General features: G+C 36.1%; 1 protein-coding gene across 1 annotated transcript in view; it reads left to right on the top strand.

The window, feature by feature from the left end:
* Asah2 (N-acylsphingosine amidohydrolase 2) overlaps positions 1-25,556 on the top strand; it is a 57,334-nt gene that overhangs the window by 21,277 nt on the left and 10,501 nt on the right. Inside the window, exons 7-16 of the mRNA XM_076834988.1 lie at positions 5,894-6,014; positions 7,601-7,726; positions 12,646-12,732; positions 14,567-14,671; positions 14,791-14,872; positions 17,811-17,926; positions 18,993-19,087; positions 20,697-20,736; positions 21,639-21,734; positions 24,862-24,957. Coding sequence (XP_076691103.1) covers positions 5,894-6,014; positions 7,601-7,726; positions 12,646-12,732; positions 14,567-14,671; positions 14,791-14,872; positions 17,811-17,926; positions 18,993-19,087; positions 20,697-20,736; positions 21,639-21,734; positions 24,862-24,957 — 964 coding nt within the window. The remainder of the gene's footprint in view (positions 1-5,893; positions 6,015-7,600; positions 7,727-12,645; positions 12,733-14,566; positions 14,672-14,790; positions 14,873-17,810; positions 17,927-18,992; positions 19,088-20,696; positions 20,737-21,638; positions 21,735-24,861; positions 24,958-25,556) is intronic.

The following is a 25,556-nucleotide window of genomic DNA, read 5'->3' as shown; positions in this document are numbered from 1 at the left end:
GCCCAGCACATGTGGGATTGGCCAGAACTATTCACATGCTCCCACCCTGCAAGTGGGACTGGGACCTAGAAGAGTGTATGGGTGTTTCATGAGCACTCAAGTATCTGCCACAAGAGGGCAGAGCATCCTCGTATAATTATTCATGTTCATGTTGTATGGTATGTGTGAAATGCACACACACCCATACACCATATATCGGAGCATTTTCTCAGTCTTATGAATGCTGTATGTATTTATGCTCAGAGTTTTGTGCCCTTCCTTATCATCATCATCACTTGTAGCAGCAGTAGCAGTATCAGCATCGTCAACATCATCATAGTGAACATTTCTTTCATTCTTAGTATAAAACCGTCTTTGTGCTAATTACTTGTGCTAGTTTTTTTAAGTATCGAATGTTGTGAAGTGGCTACGAATATTATCATTATGTTACAGACAGGAACATTGGAAATTCAATTAAGTTAAGTAGCTTGTACCTGACTCCAGAACTTGTCTGCTTGGGAACTGTAATACATGACCTCTGTATCAGATTCCAAGGGAAGCCACATATTATGACAGACTGGGTGGCTCAAAACAACAGGAATGTATTGTCTCACAGATCGGGAGACAATAAGGCCCAACGTCCAAAATTAAGGCAGTTACAGAGCCGGTTCCTTCCAGAGGTTCTGAGGAACAACCTGTTCCTTGTCTCTCTCTCCACTTCTAGTGGTTACCATCAATTCTTGGCTTCCTTGCCTTATAGATACATTACTTCAATATCTTCGTTTATTGTCATATCACTTTCTTCTTTGGGTGCCTCAGTTTTTTCCTTCTTGTTATAAGACTATCAGTCATCGGATTAGAGACTGAACTAAGTCAGTATGGACTTAGTCAATCTAAGACTAAGACCTTGATTATACCTATATAGATCTTCCAAAATAAGCTACACTCTGAAGTTCTAGGTAAATATAAATTTTGGGGGGAACTGTTCTACCCACTATGGCCTCCTATATTGTATTTACCCAAAGAGCTTGTATATTACCATGAATTGTCATGAACACAACCTTTGAATGGTTGCACAAAATTCTGTTTTTCTATTTAGTTTATAGAAGGTCACAGATAACACCACTTAGGCCCTGGGTATAAATCTTACAGTCATATTCTTTTCTGGGCTGACAGAGGTTCCTAGCTTGGTGAGCTGCGCAGGGGCTGGATTTAACCCCTACTCAGCCCTACTACCAACCACCTTTTTATACAGTGCAACCTACATACTGGACCTGGGGGTCCAAGTCTGAGAGACTGAAACTTGACTTCCACTGAGGTTCTATTAGTTTATGAATTTTTATGGTACTTTTATTTTCTGTTTCACAGTAGAAAATATACAATGTCTGAATTGAAAGAGGTTCTAGAGATCTTTTTCTTAAATGCTTCATTCACACAGGAGAAAAACATCATTATTCTATATTGTGCCAGTTGGCATTCAATTGCTATGTCAAAATGCCTCAGAAAATCAACTTAAAGGAGAAAAGATTCACTTATGATTCCAGAGGGTTTAGTCTGTGGTCACTTGGCTCTGTTTTTTCTGAACCTGTGGTAAGACTGAACAATTTGGCAAGGAGCATGTACTAGAATAAGATGCTCACCTCATGGTGGTTAGGAAGCAAAAGAGAAAGGTATACTCATGGACATGCACTCAATGATCTACTTCCTCCAAGCAGGCTCCACCTCCTCAAATGTCCATCATCTCTCCCAAACCCATTAAATTATGAATCTATCAAGGATAAGGTCAGAGCCCTCAGAATCCAGTCATCTCCCAAAGGCACCCACTCTGAATACTGCTGCAGTGTGGACCGAGCCTTCAACGTATGAGCTTTGGGGACATTTCAGAGCCAGATCATAATATATTTATATATTAAAATACATATAATCTATAAATATGTGTATATTTATATGTGTTACATATACATATTATATATATTTTTAACCTTTATTTTATTTATTTATGTGGTGCTGAGGACTGACCCTAGTGCCTCATTGCTAGGCAAATGCTCTACCACTGAGCCCCAGCCCCAGCCCCAGCCCCAAATTTTAAACAGGGTCTCATTAAGTTTCTTAGGGCCTTGCTAAATTACCAAGACTGGTCTTGAACTTGTGGTTTTTCTTCCTTAGCCTCCTGAGATGCTGAAATTGCGGGCATGTACAACCCAAACATATATTAATATGCTGCTTATTGATTCATAAAATATGGTTGAAAATTGTTATTTTTCAGTCTCAGGAATAAAGATCCAAGAATTTTAACTGACTTTGCCATAAACTAAGATAAAATCTCCAATCCTTTGACTTTCCTCAGTACTCTTGATTGTACTATGTTGGTTGGGATAGAGGCCTGTATCCCATTTTCCACCTAAGTGTGACATCATCATTATTTAAAAATGTTTATTATTTGGGACATGTTCATCCTCTTAGATCTGAATTCAAACACCTTCTGAAACTAACTAAGCCTTTCTTCCTTTCCTTTGAACTTTGCTTTGAAGAGTATTTTTTTAGCAGATAAAATAAATTCTGTGTCCTTTTAAAATTAAAATGACCACCTCTTTGTTTTTTTTAAATAAATATTCATCAGTTACCGTACTACTCTCATTGCTGTGGCATGCCTGATATTTACACAACGTATTTCAAAGAAAAGAGGAGAAATATATACAACATTTTCCTTTCCTGCAATACGAATAACTTTTTTGGGGGGGGGGGAGGGGATACATGTTTTTGCACTTTTGTAGAGAAAACCTTCAATCGGTTTTCTCAGACCTGAAATAAATAGGAAGTCATCTGTAATCTAACTATTAGACTAAAATTTTCTTAGCATTTGCTTCCTCCACAGATACTTTGTGGACAATTTTAACTTTCTTGCTGATAGAGAACAGCACTGATTCTGAATTCCTTGGAGTTTAACACAATGCCTGTTCCACTCCCGGCTTTCAATAAGTTCATGCTGGCTGAGTGACGATACAACTGCTCCTGTTCCTTGATGGTATCCATTCTGCTCTGGCCACCCTATCCACTCAATCTCTGAACACACCACACTTTTCTCAGCCCTGTGCCTTTGCAGATGTTATTTACTTTGCTAGGAATACATCTGTAGTGAGTCCTTTGACAAGTTCCTATTCATGTTTTCAGACCGACTGGAATGTCAGATCCTTTGTTAAGCATTTCTCAAAGGCAAGATGATGTCTCATTCATCCTTACATTCCTAGTGCCTGGCACAGAGTCAAAGTTAACTTGTATAGAATGAACAAATGAAAAAAGGGAAGGAACAGAACCAGTATCCCATAGTGAATAAGACCTTATGTATAGTCTGACGAACCTGGATTCATAGCCCTGTTTTTCAACTTAATGACTCTGTGGCCTTGGTCAGGTTACTTCCCTACTCTGAGACTAAGTTTCCTTCATTGTAAAATGAGAATAATGAAAGTACCTGATTCAAGAGGTTCTTTTTATTTTTCCTTGTGGTATTTGGTCATTGAACCCAGTGATACTCTACCACTAAGCCACATCCCAGTCATTTTTTTCGTTTTGAGACAGGGTCTTACCAAGTTACCAAGGCTGACTTTGAACTTGAGATTCTTCTGCCTTAACCTCCTAAGTTGCTTCAAAAGTTTCTTGTGAGAATAAAATGAGACTTTTATTTAAAAGTCTTTGCCTAATATGTGCTAAATAATAGCCAATGTTGGAAGAATTGTTTTGCAGTGTCCTTTGATTGCAATGGGGAGATAGTAGAGTGGCTGAATCTGGCTGACTTCAATGTGATCAGATCAGATTGAAATATTTCAGTCAGGGAGCATGAAACTGCCAAGGCCATTACCACATTTTCTTTCCAAACTAAACAGAGCAAAATTAAAAACCAACAAGCAAACAACAACAAAAACCAAAGTCCACTAACTGGAAAAGAGTTGATTAGAATTTTATTTTGACATTACAGTTTTAAGACAAAGAGACACCCTCCCCCCCCCACACACAAAGAGAACAAAGAGAAGGGTTTTCCAAAATACAAAAAACCTTCCAATTAACTTTTAGAGGATGAGCTTAGATTATCTCCAGCTTAAACTTCTCTTTGTACAATGGCAAATAGTCATTGCAGAGACCTAATTCAGCTTATGGACTGTTGATTCGGCCTGACATTGTGCTTTTGGGATGGATGCCAACATGAAATAAAAAAAAAAAACTGTTATGGAAAATTTCAATATGTACCAATTTAGAGCGAATTAGGGTAATGATTCTCCATGTAGCTATCAACCAGCTTGGATATAACTGACAGTGCTCTGCCATTCTGTTCCATTCCTCCTCTCCCTTTTTGTTCATTTTGCTATTTAAAAAATATCATATATTTATTTCATTCAAATATTTTAGTAAATATCTCTTTTAGATAAAGATTTATTTTTTTTAGAAAAAAATGTATAACCACAAAACATCACCACAACCAGCAAAATTAAAAATAACTTCTTAAAAGGATCTAATACCCGGTTTGCATTCAGTTCTTCCTGATTATATCAAGTCTTTTTTTTTTTTTAAAATCAGAATTCAAACCTACATTTGTTTGTTATGTATATTAAGTTTTCTAATCATACACAGCAATTCTCATTTTTTTTCTTGTTTCATGCTATTTACTTATTGAATAATTTTAATCCCCCCATCTTTTGAATTGACAATTTTTTTTTAATCTTGTCTCAGCTACTCAAGAGGCTGAGGCAGGAGGATCACTTGAGCCCAGGTGTTTGAAGTCAGACTGGGCAACAGAGTGAGACCCTGTATAGAAAAAAAATTCTAAATTAACCCAAAACTTCATGAATTGGCATCTTTCTCATCTTAAGCATTCTAGTTCATCTGTTTTACTGTCTTCTATTCTGTAAATATTTTTTTCACCTGTGTGGTGGTTTGATCTTACAAAAGTTATTGGACAAAGGCTTATAGACCCTGATTTGAGTCATATTCCTCTATGAAAAGGGGGTCATCATTTTGTATCTCTGAGTCAACCATGCAGATGGAGGTAAAACAGCCTATCAGGGTAGCTGGGAAGCTTAAAGAAACTAACAGATGTGAAATTAATTTGTAAACTATATATCTCTGCACTCAAGCTATTACTATGCATAAGGATATGCTGAATTATGCATAACATCCTCTTTCACGCCTCCATGGATTTACATTGCTGATTCTTCTCTCTGTAATGCCCTTAAGAATTAATTGCTAGTCATCTGTGGTCTCTGAATACTTTATGTCTATTTTATTTTTACCATTTGTCACACTGTATTAAGGCCATTCATTCACATCTCTGTCTTCTGTGAGATTCTGAGAGCACACCACCATTTATTCTGTTTGGCATACAGCTGTCCCTCAGGACAAGTCTATTGAATTGGACAGGATTGATTTGAATAGTTATCATCTTTGTGCCTGTCCTGAAGGACAAAGTCTACACCTCTATAATTGTTTAGAAATGCCATCTGGTAACTGGCCATCCCTGGTACAGCTGATGATGTTGTTGATGATGATGATGATGATGATGATGATAGTGCACAAAAATAACATTCTGTATTTTTAATTTAAGTAAATGATCAGATTTATCAAGCACATTATTTGTAATGTAGGTTCATTTTCAATCTATTTTTTAAAAATATTTTTTAGTTTTCCAGTGGATTTTTTACTTTATTTCTTTATCTAGATGTGGTGCTGAGGATCAAACCCAGTACCTCATACATGCCAGGCAAGAGCCCTACCACTGAGCCACACCCCAGCCCAATCTAACCATGGAAAGCTTCACATTTAAAATACATTTTCCTGCTGGAGAAAACTGAAGGTCCCAGTCCTCAGTTTTGGCTTCAGTTCTCAGGTTTTCTTGATTAACTTGGGGCTTCTTGTTCTCTTCCAGCTGGTTTGCCATTCACCCAGTCAGCATGAACAACAGCAACCATCTTGTAAATAGTGACAATATGGGCTATGCATCTTACCTTTTTGAGCAAGAGAAGAACAAAGGATATCTCCCTGGACAGGTGAGAATTTATGTCATTGAAAATTTCTTCTAAATTTGTCAGGTGTTGTCATTCATGCAATGGTTAGAATAGCTGATTCATATTTCTAGAATAAAGTGTCATCATGGATCACACATAAGATTGGATAGAAAGAATTTGCAGTTCTCCTTAAGAGGGAAAGAAAAATTTAAAATGATGAATAAACTATTTGTTCTTTGTGGTTAGATATTACTTATAAAGTTACAATCAGTTGCATAATGAAGAATAAGTCATTTTTATAATACATAATAGCTTTTTTTAAAGAATTTTTTTAAAGTTGCAGATGGACACAATACCTTTATTTTTTTATGAGTGTTGAGGATTGAACCCAGTGCCTCACCCTTGCTAGGTGAGTGCTCTACCACTGAGCCACAACCCCAGCCCCTGCGTAATAGTTTTTGACCTAGGTGGAAACATGATAAGCTATGTTGATGTTAACTTTGTTTTCAGAGCCATAAAAGTATTAAGCACCTTATTAATGGTGAAAGAATCCTGAAAAAGGATAGGTGATAAGTCCTTTTCACTGGTCCAGACTTTCTTCGTAATGGTATTCCTTTCATTTTCCTCAAAGAAGGTCTAGAGACAGATTAGAGACAACTGTAATCTGTCAGACTTGTTTAGTAGCTTTGGAACTCACTGAGTGAGCAGATCAGACTTGGGGGTGCCATGAAGCCAATCCTTGTACTGCAGGAACTCTTCATCTGTGGGCAAATTAGTAACTACAAAGTGGGAGGAGAGATCCTGTTCTACCTTACTACACCATACAAACACCAAATGCAGAGGAATATAGAATGGGATAGATTCCCGGGATTTCAGGTAGAATGAATGTTCTGTTATAAATATAGTAACCCCACTAGCATTCAGTCTGATGTTTTATCTCATTTATTGAAAACTATTTTCTTATTTTAGCCTCTGTTTTAGGGAAACGAAAAGAGGTTCCCATTTATAATCATTGCCTGAGTGTTAGGCACTTTGACATAAATTGTCCTTTGAGTATCAAAAAAGGCATGTGATTTCCCATGCTTAGTTATCACTTTCTCTAAGAAAAAATTAACATTTAAGGACGTGGAATGGTAGACCAGTTGGGTTAAGGCTGATTAGAGGCAGGATTCACAGGCGGCAAGTCTGGATGCTGGATGGTATGTTTTGGTTCAGTTTTACAATAGAGAAATCTGCAGTTGCTCTTTGCTTTTTTGCCAATACAACATTTTTAAAAAGGGTAAATGCATCTCTGAGCTCCAGATAAAACACTAGACACTGGATTGATAGGTCCACATTTCATTGTTGTTACTGTGTTTTCTTGTCTCAATATTTTGAATAAGTTTGAAACTCAATCCTCCTTGCAATGACTCTGTGATAATTGGAATATTTTCAGTAGTAACATGTATGCTGACTGCAATGTGAATATTTTCAGAAGTGAAAAATGACCTCACAATATTGTACATTCTCTTTTTATTGTCAGCAAATGATTTTGAATAGTTTACTAGAGTAGATTGAATGCATCTTTAATGGAAGTCATTATAGGAAGTAAGAAAGAATAAAAGATAATGGAGTATTTTTTTCTGCAGGGACCATTTGTAGCGGCCTTTGCTTCATCAAACCTAGGAGATGTGTCCTCCAACATTCTTGGCCCGCATTGCCTCAATACAGGAGAGTCTTGTGAAAATGCTTATAGTACCTGTCCTATTGGTGGGGTAAGTAATTAGGGCTCATGAAATCTTTGTTTCTACATTTCATGTGCACTTCATATTTAAACATTCATCATTAATTTACAAATATGTTGTTCTTAGGGGTACACTGGCTGTTTAACTCAAGTGCTTACTCTTTTTTAAAGCACCTGTCCAGGATAAAGTTACAGAATCCATTTGATTGACTGTTAAGTAAAATGTCAGAGATTAAATAAGTGTCCTTCCTCAAATTTGGGCCGTCTAAAACATTTTGCTTTGGCATTTCTGGAGTTTTAAGTTTATACCAAAAGCTGCCTCCTGCGACATTTTTCACTGATTATAAATCTATAGTTTTTAAAAAATATAATATCAAAATGTCTCTATTTCTTTTAATATCACAATAAAAACTTACCATAAAAATTCAAATAACATGAACACACAGAGAGTAGTAAAAATCTGAAGTCTCTATTTACCCCCTTTCCTTCTCAGAATTTATTATTCTCACAACTCTCCCTTATGTGTTTATCTAATCATTCATAAACAAAAAATTTTCACTTATTTATGGATTTTTTATTGGTCTAGGACTTGAGTTTTTAACATGATTTGCTTTAGAAATCTTTTTTACATCTGCATCCTGATCTGTATGAAAAATTTGAAAGATGACAAAGTTATATCATCATTTATTTAACTGCTTCCCTCCAGAGTTCATTTGGATCTGCTCGTATGTTTGACAAGAGCACTAGTTGCTCATTTCTGGGTTCTTATTCTTTATGTTGCAAAACATTTCACCTGTGATATTATCTTTGTTTTATACACTATTTTGGGGCTATTTATTCTATTTTAGTCAGCCATACCCAATAAGCAATATCATTTTAGAAATTGTACTATGTACTACTGTTTTCATATAGAAACTTTTTTTTGCTACTCTTCATTTGCAAAATTTTCACACATTATTAATTTATAATAAGTTTTAAGATTACTTGTTAAATTCCAAAATTTGTAAGTAAAATAGTTAAATAAGTTCTACTTGTTTGCTATAGACTATTATGCATCAATTTAATGTCATCTGTTGAAATATTGAATAATGTGGGAAAAGACTACTCAGTGTTGAGTAAGAAAATCAGGATTTAATAGTGCATATTTAGTATAATTGCAGTTTTTCAAAATGAATGTGTTGTAGAAAAAAGACAAAATGAAATATTCTGAATCATTAGCAGTGGTTTTCTTTTTGGCACTCTTAGGGTGGTTATTCTTCTCCAACTTATGCATATTTATACTTTTTCCTAAAAGGAGCATATTTTACTTCTGTAATCTAAAAAAATTACAGGACCTTTTATGCCCCCTACCCCTGCCCTTGAATTCTTTTTCTCTCTGTTCAAGCGTTGGATTGGCTTCTCTCACATCCAGGAATAATTTCTAGACAGCCTTTTATCTCTCCATGACAAATGCATGTATGATTTTACATACATGGGATCATGCTCTAATAATATTCTATGACCAGTCTCTTTATTTTCAATAAATATGCTGTAAATGATATGCTCTAAGTAGCACTACTAAGCTGGCTTTATAGCTTTGAGTTCTATAATGTAGTTCACTCTCCCTCTACTGATTGGTTTTTTCTTCCCTCGTCCCTTCCTGCACAGATGCTTTCTTCTTTTTTTTTTTTTTTCTCTTCATATAAACATCACCCTCCTTTTCATACTTGTTTTCACAGGTACATGAATCTCAGCTTAGGACAAATTCTTAAAAGTGAGTTTGCTGTCAAAGAAACAGTATACCTACCACATGCTCCATATGTCCAACTGCTCCCTCCATGATTTTCCACCAACCATGTATGAGTGCTGAGTCCCCAAACCCTCACCAAAGGTCTTGTAATCTTTGCCAATATAGCATGCAGAGTTATCTCTTTGTAGTTTCCATTTCCATTTCATTATTTATGAGGTTGAACATATTTTAATATTCAAGGGCCATTCATATTTCTGTGTGTGTGTATGGAAATTACTTATTTCATATTTATTCCATGGTGTAATCACTAGGATACTTTTTACTTCAAGTAAGAGAAATCAACTTAATATGGATGAATCAAAAGGTATTTATAAGGGTATATATTTTTTTCTTTTTCTAAAAATTAAGACATATATATATATATATATATATATATATTTTTTTTTTTTTTTTCAACTGGGGATAAAACTCAGGGGTACTCGACCACTGAGCCACATCTCCAGCCCTATTTTGTATTTTACTTAGAGACAGGGTCTCACTGAGTTGCTTAGTGCCTTACTTTTGCTGGGTCTGGCTTTGAACTTGCTGTCCTCCTGCCTCAGCCTCCCAAGCTGCTGGGATTACAGGTGTGAATCACCATGCCCAACAAGACATAATATTTTTACATTTTTCATAAGGTATATTATGATGTCAGTACATGTATAAAATGTATAATGATCAATCAGGGTAATAAGCACTTCCATCTCCTCAAACATTCATCATTTTTATGTGCTGGGAATTTTGTATTCTTATAGTTACTTTGAAATATATCATAAATTGTTTAGACCAATAGTTACCCCACTGTGTTTTGGAAAACAAGAACTAATTCCTTCAATCTAGCTGTGTTTTCTGCCTCTTATCCTACTCCGCAACCTTCTTGGTCTCCATTCTATGAGGCTGACTTTTTAGTTTCCACAAACGAGTGAGAACATGTGGTCTTTGTCTTTCTGTGTTGGTTTATTTCACTTAACATAATGAATTACCTCCAGTTTCCTCCACATTCCTGCAAATTATAGGACTTGATTATTTTATGACTAATATTCCATTGTGTATATACCACATTTTCCTTTTCCATTCATCCATTGATGGACATCTTGGTTGATTCCATACCTTACCTATTGTGAATGGTGCTGCAGTAAATATGGGAGTGCAAGAATCTAGTATGATGATTTTATCCCTTTAGATTTATGAGGAGCATTTTGTTTTAACTGATTTTTTTAAAGCTTCTAATATACTAAAGTCTTAATATATTTGTCACAAACAGCATAAATTTTCTCTCCAGTTTATCAGTTGTCTTTTAGCTTTGCTTATATTCCCCCATCCCAAAACAACATTATAATTTGTTTAAGTCATCAAATTTACTAAACCTTTTCTTTATTAGTTTTTGAAGGTTTTTCTATATTCTCAGAGTATATACTCAAATATAGACATATATAGGACTTGATTATTTTCTAATATTCCATTGTGTATATACCACATTTTCCTTATAATATATATTTTAGTATTTTCTCAAAATCTCAATCTCAAAATTTTCTGATATAAGAAGTAAGGTATAGACTTTATCTCTCACCCTGAAGAAAAATCAACTTAAAATGGATCAAAGACTTAGGAATTAGATCAGAAACTACCCAACTCCTAGAAGAAAACGTAGGATCAACATTTCAGTATTTAGGCACAAGCAATGAGTTTCTTAGAGATGGAAACAAATTTAAAACTTTCTGCACAACAAAGGAAACCAGTAGGAAGATGAAGAGAAAACCTACAGAATGGGAGAAAATCTTGGCTAGCTACTCTTCTGCAGATGATTAATAGCTAGAATATATAAAGAACTCAAAAACTTTACACTAAAAATGAGATAACCCAATTAATAAATGCACAAATGAATTGAAACAATACTTCTTAAAAGAAGAAATACAAATAGCTAACAAAAATATGAAAAAATGTTCAACATCTTTAGCAATTAGGGAAATGCAAATCAAAACTACACTAAAATTTCATCTCATGTCAGTCAGAATGTTAGTCATCAAGAAGACAAATAATAATAAATGCTGGAGAGGATGTGGAGACAAAGGAACACTTTTGCACTATTGATGGGATTGTAAATTAGTACCACCACTATGGTAATCAGCCTGGAGGTTCTTCAAAGGCTAGGAATGGATCCACTATATGACACAGCTATACCACTTCTCAGAATTTCTCCTGAAGAATTAAAAGCATTGTACTATAGTGATACATACATACCCATATTTATAGCAATCGAGTTCTCAGTAGCCAAACTCTGAAACCAACCTCGGTGTCCAACAACAGATGAATGGACAAGAAAATGTGGTATATATACAAAATGGAGTTTTATTCAGCTACAAAGAAAAACAAAATCATGCCATTTGCAGGAAAATGGATGGAAGTAGAAACCATTATGTTAAGCAAAATGAGTCAAAGTCAGAGGGTCTAGGGATGTACGTTTTCTCTCATTTGTGGGAACTACAGAGGAAAAAGGAAAAGAAAGTTAGGGGCAGATCTCATGGAAATCAAAGAAAGATCAGTAGAGGAAAGAAACCAAGAGGTGGGAGGTGGGAAGGGAGGGGTAAATGCTGGGGAATGAAATTGGCCAAATTATATTGTTACATTTTGTGCATGTACAAACATGTAAAAACAAGTCCCATTATTATGTACAATTATAATACACCAATAAAAGAATGTAGGAAAAAATTTTTAAAATATATGGTATAGAGTTAGATTTAGTTATTTATTTCCAGAAGGCCAATAGTTTTTCTAAAATATGATTTTAACTGATTTTAGTTTAAGATGATCATAGACAAGAGTCCTAGGAAACAATGAACAAAGAGAAACTTGTGCAACAAAGGGAAAGATGTGGCTTCCCGCCTTAGCCTAAGTATTAGCTACCTGTATAATCTGCAACAAGTCTTTCAACCCACATAAACCTCAATTTCCTAATTTTTAAAACTAAGTTGCTGGAATAGATACTTCCTAAAAACATTCACTGCTCCAATTCCATGTTTGATTTTGTTTTTTTCTAAGTCTAAAATTTGAGAGACTATCTAAAAAGAAATGCTAAACTATAGCTTAAACAATCTATTTTGCTTAGATTCAGTGATAATTTTCCATTCCTTAGAATAATCACTCATTTCACTAAGGATGCATCTTTTCTCATGTTGTTCCAGCCCGGAATGTGCATTGCTAAGGGACCTGGACGAGATATGATTGACAGCACACAAATTATTGGGCGGACTATTTACCAGAGAGCAAAGGTAAGCCATGGGCCCAGCTCCTTGTGTCTGCATTTAGAATTGTTCTTTTAAGTCCACTGACATTATTTATTAGGAAGTCGATAATCACAAGGAAGACAGCAAGAACTCTGTCTGCGCCAGGAAGTCTGGAAGATGTCAGTTTGGAAGGTTGTCTTCGTGCACCACACGGGAACTGTCTCTGCCTGATTGGGTCAGATGTTTTATAGGAAGTACATCTAAAACCAATTAATCAGGAAAACATTTTATTTCAGAATATTTAGAAAGCCAGAGTGCTTGCCTCAGACAGAGGAGATAGATTGATTGTAAGCTTTTCAATTACTGTGTATTCACATAGGACCAGCCCCATTTAAATTCTCAGAAATCTTTCAATTCTTTGCCTGCCCAAAGTCATCCTACCATTTCTGAACTTGTCCTTTGGTGACAAAGCTGAGTGGCACAGCTCTTACAATTTGGATTCCAATTAGTTCCTCCTCTTCCTTGACAGAGCAAAGGCATGCCATCTTTACTTTTTTTCTTTCTTTATATTTTAAACACTTTGTGATGAAGAACAGAATCTGGTCTGAAGTGAGATAACTATGCATTATTTTATCCTCCTCCCTCTCCTGAATTTTATCGTCCTTTTTGCCCCCATGTTTTGAATCAGTTTCTATGGAGACAGCTTTCTGAGGAAAGAAGAAAGGATAACCCCTCAACTGACGTGGACCCAATAAAGAGAATGAAGGCCATTTGTTTTTATAGCTTATTCATACTTTTGGGTGTGTGCATGCTTGTGCATGCGCACATGCTGGTATGTGTAAATTTTTCATTTCCAGAGTTCTAAAATGTTTCAGGAGCAATTAAGAAAGAACAAAAGCATCTTTTAAAAAAACATCACACACAAAATTGGTAGCAGCAGCCAGCCTAATTGCTGCAGTTTCTTTTTAATCACTGTGGAATTATCAGTGGATTATCCTAAATTAACATATTCTATTTAGGGGGTGTGCCCCGACACACTTTGGTGTCAGAAATTTTGTTACCATCCTGGGCCTGGGAGCCATAGAGATTTGGCCCACATTCTAGATTCTTTCTCAGCAAGGCACAACTTGCCTCTTAATTAGGAGAGGCAGGCTGCAGCATGCTCCCAAGCACTTACCTGAAAGCTCACCTGTGGCTGTTGGAAAGGGGTGGGACAGAGTGGAAATGTCTAGGTACAAGAACAGGGAACTTGTGCTGAAGCAGGATTTGCTTGTATTATATAATAAAAATGAATAAACACAAATGTTTCCAAATATGTTTTGACTTATACTTCCCATGACTGTAAAAGCATGCTCCATTGACCATATTAAAAAACAAAACAAAATCACCAGAGGGTAGAATGTGGGTGGCAGAATTGATGCAAATTAAGTGGGGCTTAGGGTCTTTCAAGCCACCACTTGTCACCTGAACTCCTGGAGGACCTGAGGATCCTGAGAAGGATGACCCCACAAAGATACAGCCTGAGGAGGATACATTCTCATTCCAGCAAAGAAAGTATTTGGGCCCATCTAGTCCTAATCTTAAATTTTCTTGACTGTCTTTCAAATGAGATTGGGGCCTTTAGTGCCACAGCCTGTATCACTAGAATTTTGTATTTGTGAGGAGTACACACAGGTGCACCATCTTGGAGCTTTTAAGCTTCTGGGAAGCGATTCAGTTTGACAGAACCACCCGGGTAGTGGCTATTTCTAAGCATACAGCAAAACAGAAGTAACTCATGGGTGAGAGATGCTTTTCCAAATTGGTGCTTACTGGGTTCTGTTGGAACCATTCACCTTTGTTGCTTGGCTTGGGACAGTAAGCTGTGTGGTTTTTCTAGGAACTGTATGCCTCTGCCTCCCAGGAGGTGACTGGACCACTGGCTTCGGCTCACCAGTGGGTGAATATGACAGATGTGACCGTCTGGCTCAATTCCACACACACTGTAAGTATCGCTGAGTCACACTGATTATGCCACAGGGGCAAAGGGCTAGGGTGATCTAATTATTTACTTGCAGCTTAACTTCAATTTCTTTCTTTCTTTTTTGAAAAATTTTCCTTTAGGCAAAAACATGTAAACCAGCATTGGGCTACAGTTTTGCGGCAGGCACAATTGATGGAGTCGGAGGCCTCAATATTACACAGGGTGAGGTGAAGGTGGACAAAATCTGTGTTCCAGTTTCTGAAGCTTCTGTGTGGGGCTTGGGGCAAACCACACAGCTTTGCTATCTTGTTTGATTCTGTGTCTTTGCTAATAAGGTTTAATAGGAGCCAGTACATATGCTATTTTTTGTTTCAGTGCATTGATATATTGTATATTCATCAACCCAGGATACTTAGGTCATCCACCATCTCAAACAAATGTCATTTCTTTGGGATGGCAACATTCAGAATCTTTTTAGTTATTCTTCTAATTTTATTTTGCATTTGTTCTTTTTAGATATACAGGACAGTAGAGTCAGTATATTTTGACATATTTATACAAACATGGAGTGTATCTTATTCTAATTGGGATCCCAGTCTTGTGGCTTTCTATTTATTTTGAATCATGCAGTACAATGTTGTGATCACTCTTCTGTGTAATAGTTCATCAGGAGTATTTTCTCCTATCAGGCTGTGACCTTGGACCTGTGAGGCGGTCTTTCCATATCTCCATACCTCCCTCCTGCCATGACCTCCAGTAACCACTGCAACCTCCAATAACCTCTGAGCTTAGCTTTTAAAAATCCCACAGATGAGTGAAATCATGTGGTGTTTATCTTTCTGTGCCTGGCTTATCCTGCTTAATATTATTATGTCCAGGTCTATCCATGTTGCTGCAAATGACAGGATTTCACTCTTTTGTATTGCTGAAGAGTACTTCACTGTGTATATGTATCACATTCTTTATTCATTCATCTCTTGGTGGACTCTTGTTTGATTCTGTATCTTTGCTATTATGAATAGTGCTGCAATAAACCTAGGAGTGAGTGCACAGGAAACATTTTAAATTGGGGTGAGGCTGAGAAAGAAGTAAGAGAGTCTGGAGGGGAATTGTCATTCAACAATGCAAACTTTCCACAATGTGAACTGGTTCTTCCATATTTTATTTTAGTGTTTCCCTGATTTTATTGTAGCCAGTATGCCTCACAACAGAGGCCTTTTAGAAGCCCAAAGCATATGGTCGCAGGTCCTCTTCCTGTATTAAAATATTTAAATTTGTTTTTTTGCAGGTCTTTATTTGTTTTTTTATTCTCTATTTTTATTGGTGCATTATGGTTGTACATAATGGTGGGATTCATTGGTACATATTTGTACAATGGACAAAATATAACAATATGATTTGGTTAATATCATTCTCCAGTATTTCCCCATCTCCTTATCTTCCTGCCTCCCTCTGGTCTCTTTCTTCTATTCTACTGATCTACCTTTGAGTTCCAAAAATTTATGAAATATTATTTTAGCTCTTCCAATTTTATCTAGGCTGTCAGTATAATAATATGCATCGTAAAGGCAATAAAATGGAAAATATTGTAGTGTATTACCTACACACAACATTGTGGCTTATTTAATTTTTCTCTTATATGCAGACACACATACATCATATATATACATATATCTCCATTAATTTAAAAAATTAATTAATATAGTTTAGACTTGACATTTTTGACATCTTATTTCCTGGGAATCATTCATCCAGTTTGATTTAGTATTTTACTACAATTAGTTTTAAAATAACAGACTTATTGAGAGATGATTCACATGCCATACAATTCATACATTTGAAGTATACAATTCAGTGATTTTTAATATATTCACAAATATATACAACCATCACCGTAGTCGATTTTAGAATATTTTCTTTAATTTGTGGTACTAGGGGTTAAACCCAGGGCCTGTGTTTGCTAGACAAGCTTTCTACCACCAATCCACATCCTTACCCAATTTTAGAATATTTTCATCACCTCAGAACAAACTGCCCACTTCAGCGATCCTACTCTCTCACCTCCATCTTCCCCATACCTAAACAACCACTGATCTTTCTGTCTCTGTATTTTCCTATTTCATATAAATGGGATTGCATAATACAACACTTTTTCATGACTTCTCTCATGTAGCATTGTGTTTTCAAGGTTCATCTATGTTGTAGCATGTACTTCATTCCTTTTTATGGCTAAATGATACTCCACTATGTCAATGTGCCAGATGTTTGTTCATTGATCAGTTGATGGAAATTTGGGTTGTTCCAATTTTTGGCTATTATGAATAATGCTTCAATGAAGATTCACATACAAGTTTTTGTGTGGGTATATGTTTTCATTTTTTCTTCTCGGATACATATGTAGGAGTGAAATTTCTGAATTATACAATAACTTTATATTTAATATGTGAGAAGCTGCCAGATTATATCTAAATTGGTTGCATTGTTTTACATTTATTTCTGATTTTATTTGAGCTAGTCTATTGTTTTACATTTATTCTAGCAGTACATAGAATTCTAACTTTTCTACATCTTGGCCAGTACTTGTTTTCTGACTTACTGATTTCACCTAGTCTAGTGGGTATGGGATATTATCTCATCGTGCTTTTGATTTGCACCTTTTCATGTACTTGCTCATTTTTACATCTTCCTTGGAGAAATGTCTATTCATTTTTTTTCTCATTTTTAAGTTTTATGGTGTGTGTGTCTGTATGTGTATGTGTATGTGTGTTAGATGTTTGGGGATTCAAGAGAGAGTCTTTCAGAGACCATACATCAGACAACTGGTATTGTAAGTTGGGGAGTCATTTTTATTTTTTAAAATAGGAAAGAGATGATTTAGTTCACTGCTCTACCATTGATTGTATCAAATTGTTTTTATTTACAAAACAAATAAGCAATGTTAATATACTCAAAACTTTGAGGGTATTTAACAAAATATATTCCTTTATTCTCCTGTTTAAATTCAGGATCTAACTAATGGCTCTTATTGTATGATGGACAGGGGGTTTGACTTTTCTGATATTCAAACTGCCAGAAATAATTGAATAACTTAATCTATATAATGGCTTTTTTTTCAGAGGGTTAGTTTAAGGGATCATATTAATCAGAATATTTCTAATAGGGAAAACAGAAGGGGATCCGTTTTGGGACACCATTCGGGACCAGATCTTCGGCAAGCCATCGGAAGAAATTAAAGAATGCCATAAACCAAAGCCAGTCCTTCTTCACACTGGAGAGGTAATACTTTTTGATTATAATAGTGAGATTCATATTTTGTTATTTTTAAATTTATGAATTGTCAGATAACAAATAACAAATATCTACTGACAGAGGAGATAACATTTAGATTTCACACATAAAATTTTTGAGATTGAAATATGAAAGCTGTAAGTCTGAGGACCTCAGGTCATGATATTAAATATACTGAGTTACCTTATTGCATTTATCATAAATAAATGAAAAAGGACAGTGGACAGGAAGAATAAGATTAACACTTATCTTATTCATTTATGTTGGCTCCAGGAAGCCAGTCTGCACAGAATTCTCGGTAGAGGAAAGTATCTAGGTCAAACAAAAGGACATGTCCATATCCCAGTTATTTCACACTTCAGACAACACCATTAACTAAAAGCAAGTATCTTTTAACACTCCTTTGGAACATATATTTTTTACATTCTAAATATGAAAAGACTGTGCTGGTATTCATAGAAACATGGATTATCAAGGTGGAAATATTCTTTAAAACAGATTTTTTTCTAATCAATTAAAATTCTTAGAGAGGAGGGAGGAAAGGTGGAAATGGAATGATAGACTATACACTAATATGTATTTGAAAAAGGGTAGCTTCTCTTGTCAAAATCTTGGAAAATAAGATGCAAGACTTAGGAACTGTAAACTTGAAATGCTGTTACAGTGAAGAAAAATTGTCACATCCAACTACCAACAAATGGCATTCTCCATTCATGGGTGTATGACAGTCACTCACAATACCCTAGCATATTTGTGGGACACTATGATTTCATAATGACACATCTACCAAAAACTTCATTGTTAAGTCCAGGTTACTGTAGCGTTAGCATTTGAGATTCTCACATTATGATCAGGACATAAATACCCATGTAATATATCTCATACTACATCATAAATTGAAAATAATTCTATGATGGGATAAAAATCCCAAACTCACTTGAAACATTGAAACACTATAGTAAAGGAAATTTTCTGACCACCTGTCTTTTGACCATAGAAAGAATAATATACCTAACATTTTGTTTTTGTTTTTGTTTTTGTTTTGGATTCTCAGCTATCAAAACCTCATCCTTGGCATCCAGATATTGTTGATGTTCAGATTATTACTCTTGGGTCCTTGGCTATAACTGCTATCCCTGGGGAGTTTACGTAAGTCTTTTTATTTAGTTAGAAATGTGTTTATTGTGTGTTTCTGTTGGAATTAATTCCTATGGGAAGACAGTTCTGTATTAATCTCTTGATACCATACTTGATATCATACTGTGTTTGGCAACAGTGACAAATATTTCTACCTGCTTTTGGTGGGGCCTCTGAAGAATAAATCTGTGTCTATTAGTGGTGGTTCTACTGAAATAATCATAACAATGTATAAACTTATCATTTCTAAAGTAAAGTAACCTCCTGCACTATTGGGTCAGTACAAAACCTTGAAATAATATGAAAATACAGTACTTGAAGCAATCAATGTAGGTGTTAAAAACATGTAAGAATGCTTTAGACCTACTTCCTATATAATCTTTCCTATCTCAGTAAGTGGCACTTTTTGCAAACCCAGTTGCTCAGGCCCTATGTCTCAGAGCCCATCTCTGAATTTTCTTTTCCTCTTTGAATCCTTCAATAAATTCTGGGCATTCTATACAACCCTTTCTATCATTTCCCTCTGGGCTACTACTATCTCCCACTCAGACTATTTCAATAACCCCCTATTTGTCCTGCTCAATTCCCTTACTCCTCTATAATCTCTTCAGAACATAAGAACCTTCCAATAGCTTCCTGTTTCATTCTAGACAAATCATCAAACTTTTACAATATTCTCCAAGTTCCTCTGCAGGCTCTTTGATGGGATTCCTTACCACTGTTTCCTTGCTCACCCCTGCTTCAGCCACCCTGTGTGTCTGCATTGGCAAAGTGTTCTGCATGGAGGGACCTATACATGCACTTCCTAGACTCACTAAAGATGGTCTTGATTCAAGCCTTTAAACTTATGGTTCCTTCTGCCTACAACACATTCCCTCCAGTTATCTTCATGGCCAGATCCTTTATTCTTTCAAGCCTTTGCTTAAATCTCTAACAGGGATGTCAGTCATGTTCAAACTACATGAAACAGTCTTTATCCACAGTTACTGCCACCACTGTCACCTCAACTCCTGCATCAACACCAACATCACTGCCATTGTCACCACGTGACCACCAAGCTTCCTTTTCATTTTTACTCTGCTTTATTCTCTAGAGCACTTATGTCACCTCACATTTTTATTTACTTATTGACCTTCTCTCCTCCGGGGAATGTAAACATTGTACTCCTGAATTATTAGCACCAAGATGTGGGCTGTATTTGTGGTAGGTACTCAATGTTTCCTTGAAGAATTCACCATCTGAATCAAATGGCAAGTTCTTTATAGGCAGGAATAGTAGGACACTTTCTCCCTGCTTTTGATTTTATTTACATGGATTACATTTGGTGTATTTTGTTGAATCAATGAGTAGAAAATGATGAAGATTTTTTGCTGTTGATATTCACCGATTCTGTACTTCCCTGGTGTCAAATTGACTGTCGTCAGTTTGAATTTCTGTTGAAGATAGGACAGTACAGGAAAACCCCCTCAAATTTAGCTTCGTAGCATCATTGAGTTCCTGCATACTTTACTGTTATATGATCTGAGCCAGGGCATTTTAAATTTTACTAGAAGTCTCTCTGTATACTTTGTACACATTCTGAATAGGAGAACATTTAAATAATTCTGTTTTCTTGACTTAGAACCATGTCTGGAAGAAGACTTCGAGAGGCAGTTCAAGCAGTAAGTTAAATATGAAATAAAATTCCAGACGTTCATATTTGGTGAAGAGGAAGGAATTCCCTATGTCTTTTAAATTATTTTTTTTCTGATGGCTAAAATATTATACTTCTTGAAATTAATGCCTAGAGATTAATATGGGTGGTATAAGAACCTGATTTTAAAAATATAAGGGAATTATTATCCAGTTAAAATATTTGATATGTATTTATGTTTAAATAATGTAAAAGTTGATAATAGTTATATGGATTAAATAGTAAATAACCCCTAACCTTACTATTTTAAACTTTATAAATGGTATAAATAAAATTTATTACATTTTGGGCATTCTGTTTTTTAATCTATATTTGTGGTTTCCTTTATATTTGAAAACTATTATAAATGGCATATAAAATGACATAGAAACAGATGTGTTGTTACTTGGAACTGTAAATAACTATCAGGTTAGCCACCCATCCCATCATTCATTATATCTTTTAAGATATTGATTTTTAAAAAGCCCTTTATTTTAGTAATAACTAGACTTTACATCTGCAAAATGTGACCATTAATATGTTCAGAGGTTCATTGGCATACCCAACTGTAGTGCAGAGTTACGTTGCTAACTTTTCATCAAGGACTCTGATACTTCTGCATTCCTTGGCAGTTTTGCTCATTGAGAAGAGCATTGTTAAGAGACACATCTTATGATAGAAATTCACATAAGTGATTGCACATTCAGTTCTCTATAAAATTGTCTTTACCCATGATACCACTACCATCATCAATCACATCCACACCAGCACCCACACTGGCACCACCTACCCTTGTCACCATAATGATCACCATTGTGGAGCCATTAGTCTGAGATGATAATAACTTTAAGATGGAGAATAATTTTACTGGATTCTACTTTTTCTTCCTAGGAATTTGCATCTTATGGAATGAAGAATATGACTATTATTATTTCGGGTCTGTGCAATGTTTATTCACATTATATTACCACTTATGAAGAATACCAGGTAAAGTAAAAAGTTCTCATCATTTACATGAATTACATTCTGGCCAAGACTATTGTGTCCTATGTATACTTCCTAAACTTCTGCAATCATGTTTCTGGGGGATGATTTTGTTTTAGGTGGGGAATATAAGCTAATGATCATCCAGAGATTATATTTTGGAGTTCCAGGTTCATCATTTCCAAGTTCAGGTCAGAATTCTAATTTCACTGACTTATACCTTACCTAGAAAAAATGGCTTTGTCAGGGGTACTGATAATAAGCTTAAAAATAACTATCCATAGTGCATTTTGTGTTGTAAGCCTCTGCAGAACCTGGGAAAACTCTCACTGACAGCAGCTACTTAGTTACTAGTTAGGCACTTTGCAAATGTAATCTAAGTAATCTGTGCAGTATGTCCTAAAGTAGGGTATTATTATATCTGCAATGAAGATTAAGAAGCAAGAGAATTTAGGGGAGCTGGTCTCTGGTGTTGCTTCTTGGTTTACAAATAGTCCAGAAAACAGCCCAAGTACTTTTTAGTTACAGTAAACCCCATTAAAACTCTCAAGAGTTCCATAACCAATGATTTCTAATATATATCTGCTGCTTATGTCATGTTAATCCACCCAGAGGCACATGGTGATACCAGAAGTGAAGTCCACTCTGTGGCCCTCTGTTGGCTTTGCTGAAGGTCCCTGACTTGTAAAAATCCTGCTTATGCCTTTCAACTTTCTGAAACTATAAAACACCTGAGATGATCAACTTCTAAAGAGGAAGGTTTATGACATCTCATAGTCTGTGACTGGGTGGACCCCCTGCTTTTATGTCTTTGGCAGGGGGTGCTGAAGGGCAATGGCAAGAGTGTGTGGTGGAGCAAAGTCATTCACCTCATGGCCAGGAAGCAAAAATGAGAGAGGAAAAGCTGGGGTCCTACTGACCACTTCCAGGGCGTGCGTGCAATGACCACAAGACCTCCTACTAGGTCCAGCCTCTGAAAGGTTCTACCATCTCCCAAGAGCACCTTGATCTCTATCTCTACCACTACTTTACCACATGGACCTTTGGAGGACATTCCAGACCCAGACTATGGCATTTTTGAACATGGGTTCTTAACTAGGCAAACTAGGAGAGGGATGATCCCATTCTTTTTCACCATTATTAAGACTGTATATAATAAACAACAATGATATTAGCAAATACCTCTGTTTTTGTTACCTATAGTAATCACAGATCTTTTAATATGATATAAAATGATTGCAGATCTGGAAATATCTTTTATTCCTTCTCTAGAGTAAAAGCAGAGTAGTAGTTATTAGATGTTGTGTTTAAATAGCATAACAAAGCATACTAGGTAGCAAAATTGGTTATTATAGTTAGATAAATGCATTTTAATCTAATTCATTTCCTTTGTCAATCTTATTTTATTTTAAAATCACTATTCTAAGAGTGGTCCATAGATCCAACAATCTGCCAAAGGAGTCTATGGCACAAAGTTGGGAACCCCAACTAGCTTGTCTCTTGGTCCAGGGGATGTGGACCTGCAAGGATTACTATGAGGTCATTAAATAATCAAACAGATAAGTACTAGTAACAGATGCTGTACTAGTCACTTTCTGGGATATAACAATCAAAAGACTCCGTTCCTGCCTTCAAGACCGCTGGAAGCTAATATCTAGTAGAAAGAGAACAGATGATCCCATTTCTGTGAAAGGTATGTGCAGGTGATACGAAAACAAGGAGAAAGAGCACTAGTCTAGTGTGTGTATTTGAGGACAGAGACTGGAAGATGTAACATTTTGTCTGAATTATTGAGAAAAAGTGAGTGTTCGCCAAACAAATAAAATTAGGAAAGTGTTCTATATTGAGGGGAGTGAACACACACAAAGGACCAGAGGGACAGACTTAGCACATTAGTGGACCATAATTAGTGAGTGTCTTGGAGTAAGTATGTTGAGGGTGGTGGTGAGACAAGGGCGAGGACGCGGGCAGGGGTTAGTTGATGGAGAGTCATCTGGTTAGTGCAGCACAACAGAGCTTTGGCTCAGTAAGGAAGGCTCTGGGGAAATGCAGTAGGATTCAAGCAAAGGAATGCTTCAGTCTATTCTGTGATTTAGAAAGGACGTAGGCGAGCAATGTGGAGAATGAATGTGAAGGCCACCTATAGACACACAACTGATTATGAAGTTGTAGCTAAGATCTGGAAAGAGATGTGGGTTTTGTACAAGAATTGAAGGTACAGGAAAATGGACAGTCTCAAGAAACTTTAAAAGAGGGAGAACGACATGATTTGGAGTCTTAGAGGATGTAGGATGAAGGAGAAAGAAGAGTGTACGTTGACTATCAGAGGATTCTTGTGTGAGAATCTGGAAGGATGGCATTCATTGGGATGCAGAATGTTGCCAGGAAGACTGGTGGGTCTGGAACGCTGCGTGCCCTTTTGGATTTGATGACGTTGAGGGTCCTGTGATACAACCAAAGGCCTGGTGCTCAGGTAGAGAGAGGGCCTTTTGACTCTCATTCTTAGTGCTGCTTGGGTTAAAATTCCTTCTCCAGAGAGGACTGTTAATACCTAATTGATCCAGGAGTTACTACAACTATTTTAACCCTATTTTTCTCTCCTGATGTGTGGCCTTGGGAAAATCACTTCACAGACACAAGTTCAAGAGCTGGCACCCTCTTTCAGATTGAATGGAGTGACATCAATGGTATAAGCAGAGATATTAATGGTCATTAATGGCCTTTTTAATTAATTTTTTAATATATGACAGTGGGATGGATTACAATTCATATTACCCATATAGAGCACAATTTTTCATATCTCTGGTTGTATACAAAACATATTCACACCAATTTGTGTTTTCATACGTGTACTTTGGATAATGATGTCCGACACATTCCACCATCATTTATAACCCCCTGACCTCTCCCTTCCCCTCCCACCCCTCTGCCCTAGTCTTTAATGAGTAGTTTATGAGACCATTTACTTGGGCTGGTAAATGGAAATGCCCACATTCTTTTTTTTTAAAAAATAATATTGAAGATGAAGCTGGTTTTGAATAATGTGGATATTCAACCTAAAATGTTGCACCTCTGTGAATGGTTTGTTTGAAATGTGCAGAACTGTCTACACCTCTTCTTGCTTCTGCAGGCTCAGCGATATGAAGCAGCATCTACAATTTATGGACCACATACTCTGTCTGCTTATATCCAGCTCTTCAGAGGCCTTGCTAAAGCCATTGCAACAGTAATTAAATACCCACCCCCATGTGTGTGTGTGTGTGTGTGTGTGTGTGTGTGTGTGTGTGTGCATGTTTGCCTCATGGGGAGGAGGTATAGAGGGAGGAAAGAGAAAACATTACCTTCACATGTTCAGTTTCTTTGACAACCTTTATATTAAAGAAAAAGTGCATCTACCTGAAATACATACAGGGTTCCCTACAAGAAACATAGCTTTGTGATATTTCTTAAGAAAAAAACCCAACATTTTACTGATAGTAAAATTCAAATTCAGTTAACATCTTTAGTGGTGGCAGCTTTTTCTTGTATTTAATTTTTTCATTCTCACAATTATCATGAGAAGAAGATATTGTTTGCTTTCATTTTTAAGATGAGCAAAAAGGCTCAAAGATAAGTCTCAGGCCTACTGTAATTATATTTGGATGTTGGACCAGTGCTCTGTTATCCTTGCCAGATTCTCTGAACTCACTTCAAGAGTTGAGTAGTGCATCAACTGTAGGATGCCAATTTTCCACATTATAACATCTCTAAAACTGGGGTGTATCTTCCAATCAGAGAAATCTTACCATTATAATTAATAGCACTTTTTTTACTATCTTGGTGATT

The sequence above is a fragment of the Callospermophilus lateralis genome, chromosome 15 (genome assembly GCF_048772815.1).
Source record: "Callospermophilus lateralis isolate mCalLat2 chromosome 15, mCalLat2.hap1, whole genome shotgun sequence".
NCBI lineage: Eukaryota > Metazoa > Chordata > Mammalia > Rodentia > Sciuridae > Callospermophilus > Callospermophilus lateralis.
The sequence above is the reverse complement of the archived record's forward strand: the minus strand, read 5'-3'. Positions and strand labels throughout refer to the sequence as shown.